Source organism: Artemia franciscana, chromosome 9, assembly GCF_032884065.1.
Source record: "Artemia franciscana chromosome 9, ASM3288406v1, whole genome shotgun sequence".
Lineage (NCBI taxonomy): Eukaryota > Metazoa > Arthropoda > Branchiopoda > Anostraca > Artemiidae > Artemia > Artemia franciscana.
Genome location: NC_088871.1, coordinates 48,349,780 through 48,364,647, shown reverse-complemented (window position 1 = coordinate 48,364,647; position 14,868 = coordinate 48,349,780). Strand labels below are relative to the sequence as shown.

The window sequence follows — 14,868 nt, the reverse complement described above, 5'->3', positions numbered from 1 at the left end:
GGCAACCCATCATATACGTAATAATTTCTGTTTATTCTAAGTTTTAATATGGCTCCTTACTTTCAGTTGAAAAAAATTGTTTTTGCTTATTTAATCAACTTTAGGATTAAACTTGCACTTCAACTATTATGTTGAAAGGTAGCAGGTAAATAAAAAAAAAAAAAAAAAAAAAAAAAAAAAAAAAAAAAAAACAACTTGCAATTGTAATTAACTAGGCTACTTATTGCATTCTGCTAACTTTTTGGTAAGCCACATTTCAGGCTCTGCTCGTACCCCTCATATATCTGGGGTTATTTTTGTCATCTTGAAGTCTTCAATTCACTTTTAATTTCCTTAAAACAATTTTTTGCCTTATTTAACAAGTTAAATGATTAATCACGTAACAAACTTTACCGAAATCCTAATGACCTCACTAATTTTTTATTTATTTAATTGTTCCTTAACCAATCGTTACCTCTCATTTTTGAAATAAGCTAGAATCCTATTTTTGGCTAATTTTAAATATAAAAAGAAACAAATCTGTGGTATTTCTTTTATAAAATATTTTTACAAAAACTTAAACTTTGCGTATTGTACGGTGGAATTAAAACTGAAAGTAATTTCTGTGGCTCAATAATAGTTTTTGAAAAGTAAAAAATTAAGAAATAAAAATACATACACTTCCGGGAAGATCCAAATACATTTTGGCACAAAGTAATTTTTAATATTTTTTCTTCAGTTTTATATGAACTGTTGGTTTATCACCTCCTATACTCGTGACTTTCTGGCCACTAATAGAAATTGTAAAGTCATTGGCAGCATGCACAAAAGCTTGAATATTTGTGAACTCTTGCCTAACAATAAAAACAAATTTCAAAAATATGGTTTTATAAGATATTTGTCCCATTAGCAGTATGTTTGTTTAAGTCCTCCTCGCAAGAAGTTGATATTTGATTCTCCATTGTTTTCATATTCAAACGTATTTTAGTCAGATTAAAATGGTAGCCACGTTATATTGTACCAAAGAGGGTGCAGTATCACGCAGACACCCCAGAGGGTGCCACCAAAATATAACTTATCAGCAGATTAGGAGCAAACTTAATTGATTAAGGATTCACTGCCTGAATTTGCCAAAGCATGTATTTTAGACAGAGGATAATTGAAGCCACGGTAGATGCCACCAAAGAGGTATTAGATCACGAGATGGGTAAATCAGGAGATGATGCACATGCAATATACTAGGAGCTCGGTATTAAAATGTGTCGATACGCCTATCTCAGTTACAGCTACGAGAAATTGCACCCAATGGGATATCTATCTTCATCATTGGAATTCAGGATCAGGTTTGGAGAATGCTCGACGCACTCAGGATTTGGTGGCAGAATATCCGATAATAAGCCAAATTTGTTTGCAGTCTATCATGAAATCCCACAATCTTTAAACGTTCCACTTTATTTAGTATAGCTAATAGGAAATAATCAGATTCACTGTTTCAATGCATCATAGCACTAATGTTGTATGCAGACAAAATCCACTTTGGTTTTGATGTTCAAATGTTCAAGTCATATTTGGAGAAACAAACCCCTATAATGACCAAAAATGAATGGTTCTTATTGTTGTTTATCTTTAGTCCCAATTTTCTCACTTGAATTATAATGTTAGTTTCATGAATTCTGCCTAGCATGATCCAATCAATAATCTACAAGACAAGACTTGCGGTATTTGTATGCCTTTTAAAATTTTTTTTTGTCAAATCACCCCAAGCCGAAAGCATAGACACTCTTCAGACTAAACAAGCTTTCGAATGGCTCATATTGACATTTAACCACAGAATGCAAACTATCAATGAATCAAGTATCAAATCGTAACACCGATTGAGCAATTAGGAAGTTTCAGGTTTTTTTTTCATGAATTCTGCAGTTGTAATAGCAGACAGCTGTAGATCAATAGGAAGACGATCATCATACAGAGCGGGAGCCTGAAGGATAATTCCAGCAGTGCCAACTAATACAGCTATTGTAAAAATCCAAAGAAATAATCTATCTAATACCATTGCTACATACTTCCAATCTTCTTTTACCTAAAAGGAAATATATATTTATTAATTTGCATCTAGATAAGCTCTTTAAAATTATGAAATTATTGATTACAATACGATATCCGTGTACCTAAAGTCTAACCCTTTTTTGACCTCCAATCTTCCTTTACCTATAAGGAAATACATATTTGTTAATTTGTATCTAGATAAGCTCTTTAAAATCATAAAATTATTGATTACAATACATTAATCGTGTACCTTAAGTCTAACCCTTTTTCGACCTTCAATCTTCTTTTACCTAGAAGGAAATACATATTTGTTAATTTGAATCTAGATAAGCTCTTTAAAATTATAAAATTATTGATTACAATACATTAACCGTGTACCTAAAGTCTAACCCCTTTTCTACCTCTTAAAGTGCATATTAAAACCATGATAACACGTTAGAGTAAATCATTTGCCAGTTGGCTGCTATACTGTGTTGCAATTCAGGTGGTTATTTCCGGATGATCGAGCGTAAAAAGTGAGATTCCCTCGAAGTTGCCTGGTTTGAATTGTAATGGGAATATACATGGAGGTATTGCTTTCTTAAGCGCTAAAATGTAATATGTTTGTTTCTTTTCTATCTGGAAACAAACCTTTGTTTCTGGAAACAAACCTTCAGTAGTGTTTTTTTAGATTTTTAATTGTCAAGTAGAATAAAATATTTTATTGATTCCATAGGTGCCATTACGAATATCCTTATTTAAAAAAATTGCCATAGAAAATAGCAAAGACAAGCACTGTTGGTTAAAATATTCCAGTTTAGTTCTATCTAAAAATTTAACAATACAGCAACTTAAACATACCCTCGATGCTAAGGAAAGTAGAGGAAACCAATAATAAAAAAAAAATGGGTCAAAGAAATAATTATTGTAAATGAAGTAACAAAGCAATCGTATAGCTTGCATCTAATCGATGCGACTTGAGATAAAATAACAACGTCTAATACAATCAAAAGAAATAATAGTTTAAATCACTATTAAAATTACACAATATGATAACATCTTATAATTGTCATATTTGGCGATATAATCAGCCAATATGGAGTGTCTTTATATTTTGATATGGCAAATATTTATCTTGTTTGCTTTCCTTATCTACACGCTTGCAAAATATTGTTTACTTTTTTTTGCAGAAAAAGAGTGATCATGCATACGCTAATACTTGTTGGGTGAAATGCCTAAAATATAATTTCCTTAGAGTTGGTCTAGTTTAGTTTCTATTTACTTAATTCAATAGAAAAAACATTCTGCCATTTTTGCGTGTTAGTTCTTAACAATATAAGCTCTCTAGAAAATATAAAATCAAGTACAAGTGGATATTGTTGACTCGGCCTTTCAGTGGCTCATTTAAAGACGAGACGTTTTTCCTAAAATAAAGCTCTAAGACCTATAGGTAGACCGAATAGGCCAATAGTATTCAGTGTTCTCAAGAAAAAGTCTTTTGAAATTCTTGAAGGACTATTCGACGTCTAAGTTTTAGAATAAAATGCTCTATTCAGAAACCAAAAGCCTAATATTAAATCCTCGTTGACTATAAAGATAAAAGTGTACCTGGCCAGCTTTTAGTTTCTTTGACATACTAGCAGCACAATTAACTGCGGGAGCTTTAAGAGGTATAGACAGTGTTCTTTAGGTTTTATTATGTCAGTAGTTATTAAATGAATGTAGACAGTAATAATCTAGGGATAATTTAGATTGATCAAGGAAACAAAACAGTAATTGCTGCTTTGTAAGTGCTAGAATCTGCTTTTAAATAAATTCTTGAAACCTTGAACTGCTTTATTTTGCTGTTCATTTTAAATTGAAATTAAACAGAAATTTTCTGCTTCGTTTCAGTTTTAGAATTAAGGATTAGTTTGTCTTACATACTTATGTATAAAGACATTCTTTTTCCGTAGATACAACAGTAACTGCACTTCAGTAAAGAAATTTTTAGAGCCCATAGCAACAAAAAATTTATAAACGCATTAAAAAAATCCTTAAAAAATGGACAAACAAATTTTAACATAATCTAGAAAGTCTTAATAGTATTCTTTAGGGTTCAGTATGTGAGTAGTTATCAAATAAATGCAGACAGTAGGAATCTATGGATAATTTAGATTGATCAAAGAGAAGCTTTCTGCTTCATTTCACTTTTAGAATTAATTAATTCTAAATTAATTTAATTAATTAATTTAATTAATTAATTAATTAATTAATTAAACAGCAGATTGTCTTACCTGCTTATGTATAAAACATATTTTTTCCATAGATACAACAACAACTGCACCTTAGTGAAGAGTGAGTTACAGTCCATAGCAACAACAAATTTAAAAACGTGTTAAAAAAAACTTTCTAGTAAAAAAAGAATAAATAAATTTTAACATAATCTAGGGAAGGTGGCTCCTATATAGTTTATCTTAATAGAAAAAGTTTATTTCAATAACGAATTTTGGAAAATATTGAAAAAGAGTTTGATAGTCCCGATCGTTGTATCGGATTGAAATGAAAAAGTGCAATATTGCGGACCATCCTGGTCAAAAACTTAATCTGATGGTTTTGAATACCCCCCCCCCCCCCCTGATTCAAAAAGGGAAAGATATTTCTTTTGCGTGGGTGATAGTGATCCAACCCCTAGTTTTTCTTCGTTTTCTTTTTAAGTTCAAAACGCCTTTTTAGATACGGGCACCGTTAAAACGAGGCATCTAATTCATGATGGAAAAAGTTTGAAAGCCAGAGCCACAGAAATTTCTCAAAAGATCAGAAAACTACAAACAACTGAGTTTATTTTTTGAGTTAATTCTCATTTCACTGGACTCTCATTTATTCGTATTTGCAATACACTTTGAAATACAATACAGCCTAGGAACTGTCCGTAATTGCCTCATAAGACAGCTCAATTTTGTCACCCTACTCAGTTAAAACCATGCTGAGTCTGCTCTTACCGTCGATTTTTAATCACGATTAAATAAAAAAAAAAAAATTTTTAAATGAAGTAAGGAGAAGCATAGAACTTAATAAAGACCATAAATTATTCCATACACGAGGGAGCTTCCCCTCCTCAATACCTCACTCTTTACGGTTGGAATTTTGATGCCTTTTGAAGTGCTAGAATCTGCTTTCAAAATAAATTCTTGAAAGCTTGAAGCGACTTATTTTGCAGTTCACTTTTATTTAAAATTAAGCAGAAGCTCTCTGCTTCATTTCATTTTTAGAATTAAATATCAGCTTGTCTTGCATACTTATGTATAAAAGTATTCTTTTTTGGTAGATACAACAGTAACTGCAGATTGAGTTGAGTTGAGATTGAGTTGCAGTCCATTTACAAGCCATTCCAGTCCATTCCAGTTATAGTGCTTTAACACACAAAATTTTGAGGAAGGGACAGCCCTCCCCATAAACGAGAAACAGATTATAAGAATAATCTGTTTCTTATTCAATGTTTCTAATTACTGCAAAAACTTGTTTTTTTATTTAGTATAAATAGAAAGGAGTAATGTTACCATTACAAATCCCTGAAGACAAAGCTCTTGGTACCACTTGTCTCGTCCACAAGGAATTTCCTGGTAAGGCTTATGAATCCCCGCCTCACCTTTTCAGCCTCTCTTGCGTTGTCATGTGAATGTTGTATTTTACGCTAGACAGATAAAAATTATCATGATTTTTAATTTTTTTTTCCCAGGGACGATCGTGTCGAACAAGTGGTCCTAGAATGTTGCGAGAGTGCTTATTCTAACGGAAATGAAAAGTTCTTGTGCCCTTTTTAAGTGATTAAATAAAAAAAACAAGTTTTTTAAATGAAAGTAAGGAGCAACATTAAAACTTAAAACGAAAAGATATTACTCCGTATATGAAAGGGGAGAACTAAGATCAGAAAATAACTACACTTTTAAAAGAGAAGATAATCGATTCTTTTATGGAACATATTCCAAATTTCCAAAGTTGTTCAATGATGTTATTAATTAGTAATATTGTATGTAACGTTGTGTGAATAAAAATTTTCCTTTGTATTATTGTGTTATAATGGGGATTTTTTAACTGGTTCACATTGGAATTGGACATGATATGGTTTTAATGAGGTTGTCATAGACAATTTAAAATGATGTCTCCGTATTTTTGTTTTGTAAGAATTATTTTTGTTTCGTAAAACGTATTTTACATTATAGCTTAAACATACTCCCTAGCACAGCTCTTAAAAAATGCCTGAAAGGAAAGTAATATGGAAATAAGAAGATTTATTGCATGTATAAAAGCAAAAATACCCTCATAAGCGTCTACAGTAACAAGATTTGGCATAAATTGATGAGAGGTAGTTCTTCCAGAATGATGATAAATTCTTGTGTGCTGTATTTTCTATACCAATTTTCTCTGTTATTTCTTAAGGAATGTAAAGAATTCCTCTAGGGGGGCGGGGACTCTGCTTTTCCAATATTCTATTTTTGTCTTCGTTATCCGTTTCTAGTAAACTTCACCTCCTCTTCGGTCTTTTGAGTTTTTTTGGGGTGGTAAGGACGCTCCTTCTTTTGCTAGTTTCTTATTTAATTAATCTTAAATTGAGCTTCTTTCCATTCCAGTTGATTTCATTTGTTTCAATGTTTTTCTCATCTCTTCCAGATTCATCTCATTGATTCCAATATCCATATGTTCCAAATTGATTGCATTAAAAAATTGGTGAAATCTTCATAACTGTCTTTACATATGATACAATCGCAGTAAAAAGATATTATTATTTCAATATTTTGATCCATCACAGCTTTGTCTGAAACTAACAGTGCGATTGCATCTGGCAATAGGTCCAAAAATTGAAGAAAGTCTAAGCTCCAAGATGTTTACTAATAGACTTGATAATGGTGAATTCGTTATGCACCCACAAAGGGTTTGTTGTTGGTTAGAGAGAAGACAACCTGTTCACCCTGACAGACATTGACTTCACAAACAATGTGGGTCTCATGAGTAGCTCGTCAGCTGAGCTCCTAAAGATCGTCAACGATGTCTCCTGTACATCAAAGATAGCTGGCCTTATGATCGGCAAGTCTAAATAAAAGTCATGAATGCAAACACCCCAAACAACCCAGATATCCAACTAGAAGGCAAAACCATAGAGACTTTTGAAGAGATCTGCTAACACCGAACAGAGTTGCAGAAGCTGACGCTAGAGTTCGAATTGGAAAGGCATGAAGTCTTCAAAAGCATGAAGAATTTGCTTTTGAATGGACATGAAATCAGTATCAAAACGAAAATGAATGTTTACAAGGCAACTGTTCAGTCGATCCTATTGTACATCTGTGAAACTTTGTCTCTAAATGGCCAAAAACATGTTACCTGAAAGAATTCGACCATCACTGTATTAGACAAATGCTATGGGTGAGCCGAAGGTACCATATCTCAAACGCTTAGTTTCGAAAGCGTTGTGCCCAGGAGCCCCTCTTTCAGTAATCATAAAATAACGACGAATCAAATTCCTCAGCCACAAACTATGACAGCCAGTGGGAACCATATCCTACGATATCATCACCTGTGTCTCCCTTCCAACTTGGAATTAGAGATCAGGTGGGCAAAAATGAATATATGGCAGACATTCAAGAATGAGCTTGAACTTTGTGGTGGCCTCCACCAACATGGGCATCGTTGGGATAAGGACAGGTTGGATATTGCAGAAGAGGCTACTGCTGACAGATCGTGGTGGACTACGTCGGTCTTCTCATCTTCCATTGGTGCCCGGCAGGAAGGATCATCTTCTGGTTCCTCGTAAAGTAAGAAAGTAACTATATTTGTTACTGTTTTGAATGCACACATCATGATCAGATATATCGCTTAGTATCCAGTCGAAACTTTAGCCAGCAACTAAGACGTACTGATTTATATTCATTTTTCTCAGACTCCTAGTGAAAGAAAGAGAGATAAACCTAGAGTAGGGTTTTACTTATTCTGAAAAATAAAGACGGGTTAAGCTTAAAGATATATATTGGTTAAACATATTCAAAAGATTTTTTTGAAAAAAACACACACATAATTACATAAAAATAATAATTACAGTTCACTATTAAACATCCAAAAACGGGAGGTTCCTTTATAAAGCATATTTTTTTTTACAGTGTCTGTGCATTTATCACAATCAGGTTGTTTCCCTTGGTTTCCACTGCACGAAAATCTCACATTGTCTTCGGGACAATGATAATCCCCTTCAAATCTAGAATAGTTTAACTCTTCTAAATTTAAAAGTAGAATTTCGGGGTCACAGATTTTGATCAGAACTTTACGTGTAGGCACATACGTACAGTGCTGCAACTCCAAAAAAATTGTATATTTCTAGGACTCCTTCCTGAACAGTACTCAGCTCTTCAACAGTTTTACTATACGGTGTAATCACTCGGTCATAGAATCCTAGTCTGTTTTGTTTAGTAATGCAGAATCACACAAGCTTTTATCATATTCAAAAATATCATAGTTTACTTTCTAATGGTAATAATCAAATTTGTTGCGTTCCACAGACAATGACAAAAATGCAAATTCAAATAATAATAATAATAATAATAATAATAATAATTTATTTATCACCGACTTTACAAAAACAGAGGTTAAGTTGAGTAAAATACAAAAGAAAAACAGCAAAAGTAATACAAGAAACAAATTTAACCACATACAGAAAAAAGACGGATAAGGCGATGAAAACGTCCTAGCCTATAAATCGCTTCAATAGCTAGATTGGCAGATAATTTTTCAAAAGCACCAGTAATATCTGTCGCACAATACTTTTTAACCAGTTTTGTATTCCGGTAAGAACGAGGTAGATATAAAAGAAATTTGCAGTACCGGTAATAATTTATACAAATAAGTTTTAGATCACCAGTCAACAGAAGTGGCCAATACCAGAACAGAAGAGTACAGAATGATCGCAAACATTTGAGTAAAGCCGAGTTAGCGCTCTTCTCCTATAGTGTCCACGATTTGCTACAATCTTAGAGTAACCGAGCCTCAGCTTATCACTAATATCTTTGACAGCACGAGACCGGAGAGCATTCACAGAATCGCAACCGCAGTGTAGTGAATCTGAACAATTATTACCGTTGAAAACAAGAAACTCGCACTTGTCAATATTTAGGTACAGGCCGATATTGCGGAAAGCAGAAGTAACTGACTTCACTTAACGGGCAAGACCAGACTCAGTTTGACTAATCAGAAGAAGGTCATCCGCATAAGCCAGATATGAGATATAAGATGGTCCTAGTAGGCACGTAGTCGATATTTTTGATAGTACATTTTCAATACAAGCATTAAAAATATACGGCGAAAGAACTCCCCCTTGTCTTACACCGCAACGAACAGGGATATGACCAAAATAAGAATTATCTAATGACTTAAGGCGAAGGTAAGAATGGGAGTACCAAAAACGAAGCACGTGAATTACCGACGGATTTACTCCTCTCTGGCATAATGCTGTCCATGCTTGAGTATGACAAACACTGTCAAATGCTTTAGACAAGTCTAGGGTTGCAAAATGAAGTACACGACGAGTGCGATGGGCATCTTTTAATAAAGAAGTCACAGCACGGTGAGCATGCTGACAGCCTAGCCCTGATCTAAAACCAAATTGATTATCATCATTTAGAGCAAGCTTAGTGATATAAGGCAGTAGGAGCTGTTCAAAAAGCTTGCTAAGAGTACAAGCTACCGTTATTGGCCTATAAGAACTACAAGAAACCGGATATTTTCCTTTTTTTAGAAGTGACGTAACGCTACCGCATAAGAACGAGTCGGGCACACAAGAACTACTAAAACACATTTGAAAAAAACAGTTGGAGATGAGATACCAGTTCAAAAGAATTCGGAACAAGATTCAAAACACTAATCCCATCAATATCCAAAGATTTTGATTTTAAACCCTTAATACCTTTAATAATAGCCCACTTTTCAACTGGAATCACATGTCTCTGACATAAACGTGACGGCAAATTTTTTCGAGCAAACCTGAGAAACGCTTATGCACTGCATAATTAACTTTCGAAAATATTTTTGAATAATGTTCGATCCAAGATGGACGAGGTATAGATAGATAGATAGATAGGTGTATTTCAAAAACCCATAGGCCATATACACACAAAAATATTAATAAATAACAAACAAGCAAGGAAATCAACAACAGTACGAACACGCACAAAATACAGAATTCAACGCAAAAAGTGCCTAATCTAACTACAAAAGAAATTAGTCATATAAAACTTTTTCTTCTTACTAAGGATTTATCTATTTATACTCCCACTCGAAATATTGTGGTTGGGTTACTATTTTGTAGAATACCCGGAAGCATCAAATTAATCCCATGCAAATAAATTTCCTGTAAATCCAAGAGCACCGGGCATTTCCGGAGAAAATTATCCAAGTCTTCATCATCATCTTTACAAAGGGGACAAACATTCCGCCTATCAGGACCAACTATCATTTTGTTTTTGTCGAACGTTTTTTGCCTGTTCTGGATTGGAAGACAATTCGCCCTAAGCTGGATCCAACGACGTAGAATCATAGCCGGTAAATTAAATTTAAAATAAACTTCCTCTCCAAAACTAGGTTTTGCCTGATTATAATGTTGTAGGTTTGTAGAATTTAAAACCAGCCCTTGCCAATGCTGAATTTCCTGACTCTCTAATATAAATCGTACCTGGCTTTCTAAATTTGTTGGTACATCACTAGAGCAAAGACCATTATTCCATAAATAAGGCATTCCTACTTTTTCTTGTAATGATTTAATTTGGGATGGCCACGAGGTTTTTAAACCACATTTCAACATCTCTTCATATGCCACTCTTACTAGTCTATCTTCATTACTCTTAGTTAACTTCAACCAGAATCTAAGCATTAAAATATACCTACGTAGCTTTAAAGAAAACAGGCCCATATCACCTTTAATAATCTGTGAATGAGTTGTCTGATGTAGACCAAACACTCTTTTATAATACTGGAGCTGAAGGGACTCCAGTTGCAGCACCGTTTCTCCACCCCATATCTCTGCTCCATATTCTATCACGGGTAAAATTTTTGTGTTAAATATTCTTTTATGCAATTTTAGGTTTTTAATCCCCATTATCGTCGGGTTTCTAAATATTGCTGACATGGCCACCCTACCTCTCTTAATTATTTCATCAACATGACTCCTTAGGCTTCCATTTTCCGATAAGATAAAGCCTAAATATTTTATTCTTTTACTTATAAATAGTTCCTTATTATTAAATTTAAATGTATATTTTTCATCGTCCCCAACCCTCCTTTTTTTTAAAAATAACAACTTCGCTCTTTTCAGTATTCAGCCTTAATTTTTTTTATCTGCAAATATTCTTCTATGAGATTCAAAAGAGTCTGTAGATCTTGCGGTTTATTAGGCACCAAAGCAATATCATCTGCAAATAATAAGAGAGATAGTTTTTGAGTCCCTAAGCTAACTTTCGGAGCCCATCTATTCTCTAGAAAGTTAACAACATCATTAATAAAAATATTAAACAACTTAGGTGAAAGGGTGCTGCCCTGTTTTACTCCCCGCTTAATATCAAAAAGCTTTGAAAACCTATTACCAACTTGAATGATTCCGCTCACACAAGTATACATGCTCACTATCAATCTAACAAATGAATGGGGAAGGCCAATATTTAGCATGGCATCATTCAATAACTCTCTGTCGGCACTATCAAAAGCCTTATGGAGATCCAGAAATCCCACATAAAGACAAGTTTTACCCTTTCCATATTTATCTATTAATGCCTTTTAAATAAAAACACTATCTGTCGTCCCATACCCTGTCCTGAAACCTCCTTGTTCCTCATGTATTAAATTATTTTTATTTAACCAATTGGAAAGCCTGGTATCTAATATTTTCTCCAAAACCTTACTTAAAGCAGGGACAAGCGCTATTAAACGATAATTTTCATGAGCCTTCGGGTTTCCTCTCTTAAAAAGTGGTATAAACAATGATGTCTTCCAAGCGCTTGGCCATTACCCTGACGTTAACACCTTATTACAAAGAAGAACAATTATCGGCATCAAAATGGAAAGAAAATTCTTAAATAACAATATTGGTATACCATCAACATCCGCAACAGTACCACCTTTTAAATTCTTAAATATTGACTTAATCTCTTGGCCATTCACATCGCCCACTAAATCATAATCATGTTCCCTCCTGGGATAAATAACCATCTCTGGGGTATGCGCTACCTCCTGAAGATCTGCACAATCACCTTCTAAATTATTTAGGTAATCAGGCCATGAATCAGCTTCCGGAACAACCCGGGTATTAACATTTCCCCTTCCACTATCATTCTTTATATAGCCCCAAAACTTTTTAAGTCTTTATTTCTAAAATCATCAGCAATGTCCAGTTTCTTCTTATTCTCGTACTCTTTTTTTCTTTTTATTAAACTTTTATATTCTCTTCTTTTATCTTTATATTTAGCCAATCTCAGACTTTGATCTTCCGCGCTATCAAATTCATTCAAATGATTTAATAAATATTTTGCTTCTTCTTTCATTAACTTGCAATCCAAGTCAAAATATCCCTCATTCTTTTTTAATTTTTTAGTCAGAACACAAGATTCTGCACGACTGCCCATTATTTCATTTAACAGCATAATTACACTATGTGCATCTTTTTCATTGTCTTCTAACGCTTTCAACTTATTTTTTACACGCGACTCCAAGAGCTCCCTTCTAAATGCCTCAATATCTTTATCTGTTAAATCGTTTCTAATTCGTTTTTCTAAACCTATTTTTCTATAGTCCGCATTGTAGAAATTTCTTGGACGAGGTATAATATCACTAGAACTTGTATCCGGAAACTTGGCAGAATTTATCACTTTTCGCCTCTCACTGTTACTTTTCGGAAAAGTTTCACCGGAGTAACGAACGGCACGAAGATGGCGTTTATATTCGAGTTTCGTCTTTTGTTTTAGATCAAACACAGTACCCCGAGAAGGTCGACCACAGGCAGACCAGATTCTTAACCAGAATTTGGCCTTATTCTTGACTTTTTTCAGCAAAGGATCACACTTCCAAATTGGTTTTTGGGTATTCCGCCTGACACGGATCAGTGGGACGGCCACATCTTCAGCTTGCTTTGTACATAAGATAATGTCACGATAATAGCGATTCAAATCAGCACGAGCATTGTCAATAATGGGGTACGCATTTGTGCAAAGAAGATGGAAGGGGACACGTACGGTGGACAGTAGAGCTCCAAGTGTAGCGAGGTAAAGAGGCATGTTCGCACTAGACCAATCACGTTTTTCAAACCACTTATGCGACAGTGATGGTTGGTTCGAGTATACGTCAGAAGTAACCGTAATATCAAAATACAGAGGTAAATGATCATAATATTTCTCATCTTCATCAACATTTACTGCTGAAGTTTGTAATGAATGATAGAAGATACAGTGGTCCAAATTTGAAACAGAACCACTACAGTGGATATAAGTAAAACTGAGGTCTTTCACTAGGACCTTAAATGCTGAGGGTAAACACTGAAAAAGCGCTTCCTTTCGTGTCGATGACATGGTGATGTCACAGTTTAAGTCGCCTATAAGCACCCACTTTTATCCGAGACGCTCAATACCAGATATGAGAGTCTTTAATTTGTTGCAGGCATTAGCATAACCGGACAAGGAAGAAACAGATCTTCTATCCTGGGGCAAATAGGCGTTGATTAGGATCACGTCTGCAAGCCGGATTGCTAGATAGTGTTCAGAGGATTGGTAGCAGCTAGGAGACAAATATCTAGGCAAAGATCGCTTAATTATACAGGCAAGACCGCCAGAAGGCCTGCCTCGGGTACGGCGGGCATTCGTGGTGAAAACAACATGTTGAGAACTTCGCCTTAGAAAGTTTACACTGCAACTCGGGAGCAGGTGTTCTTGTAAGAGAACAACATCATGATTAGCTAGTTTCTCATCAAGGCTTAACACTTTATCCTTTGTCCCATTGATGTTGAAAGAGCACACTGAGACTTTATACTCATTCATGACTGCAAGCGAGAAGGTAGTGGAACTTTGGAATTTGCAAGAGCCTTTAGTTTGGAGCAACGAAAACTGTAAGCAACATGATCTCCACTACAATTTGCACACTTTGGGGTGTTACTGCAAGATGAGTCACTAGAGCTTATATGGGGACCAGAGCACCGTGAGCATTTGTAGTTTTGATCGGGACATTTTGCGGCAAGGTGGTCAGGTGATTGACATTTCCTGCAGCACCTAGGAATACGCCGATATTCATACACTCGGAATAGTTCATAGCCTATCTTCAGTCCAGATTTAAGGGCCGAGGAAAGAAAGATTTCGTCTTCGAACGTAATTTTCACACAATTTGAGCCCCCAATTCTCATAGCGTCTCGAACACCCCTGTAAGCTTTAAGAGGCGCAAAATCAAGATCTTGTGCACCGCCTTTCATTATGCCGTAAAACGTTTTGTCCACCTTTTTTGCTTCACAATCACGAAAAACCGAGCAAGCAGATTTGCGAAAGTCAGCAGCGGCCACGCTATCGATCTTCACAATCAATTTATCACCAGAGGCGCGCACAGTATCAATGCACTCGTGACCATAAATACAGTCAATTTTTTCCTTCCGTTTAGATGCATTATCAAGATCACGCGGTACATTCGTGATAATAACAGTGGCTTTACTTATATCACTACCAATAGCACTGCTTGGGAGGCTGGGGAAATTCAGATCGTAAGTTGACATTTTCTCATTAACTTGCGAAAGAGTCTGTTGAATTTCGTTAAGCTTAAAAGCTATCCTGGAGTAAGCAACTGCTGGAATACAGGGAACTTCGGCCGGGGAACGGATAA

The 14,868-nt window shown here is 34.9% G+C and overlaps 1 protein-coding gene across 1 annotated transcript in view; it reads right to left on the bottom strand.

The window, feature by feature from the left end:
* Nucleotides 1–524: 524 nt before the first annotated feature.
* LOC136031502 (acetylcholine receptor subunit alpha-like) overlaps nucleotides 525–14,868 on the bottom strand; it is a 37,036-nt gene continuing 22,692 nt past the window's right edge. Inside the window, exon 4 of the mRNA XM_065711161.1 lies at nucleotides 525–2,059. Within this exon, the coding sequence (XP_065567233.1) occupies nucleotides 1,862–2,059 (198 nt within the window). The 3' untranslated portion in view covers nucleotides 525–1,861. The remainder of the gene's footprint in view (nucleotides 2,060–14,868) is intronic.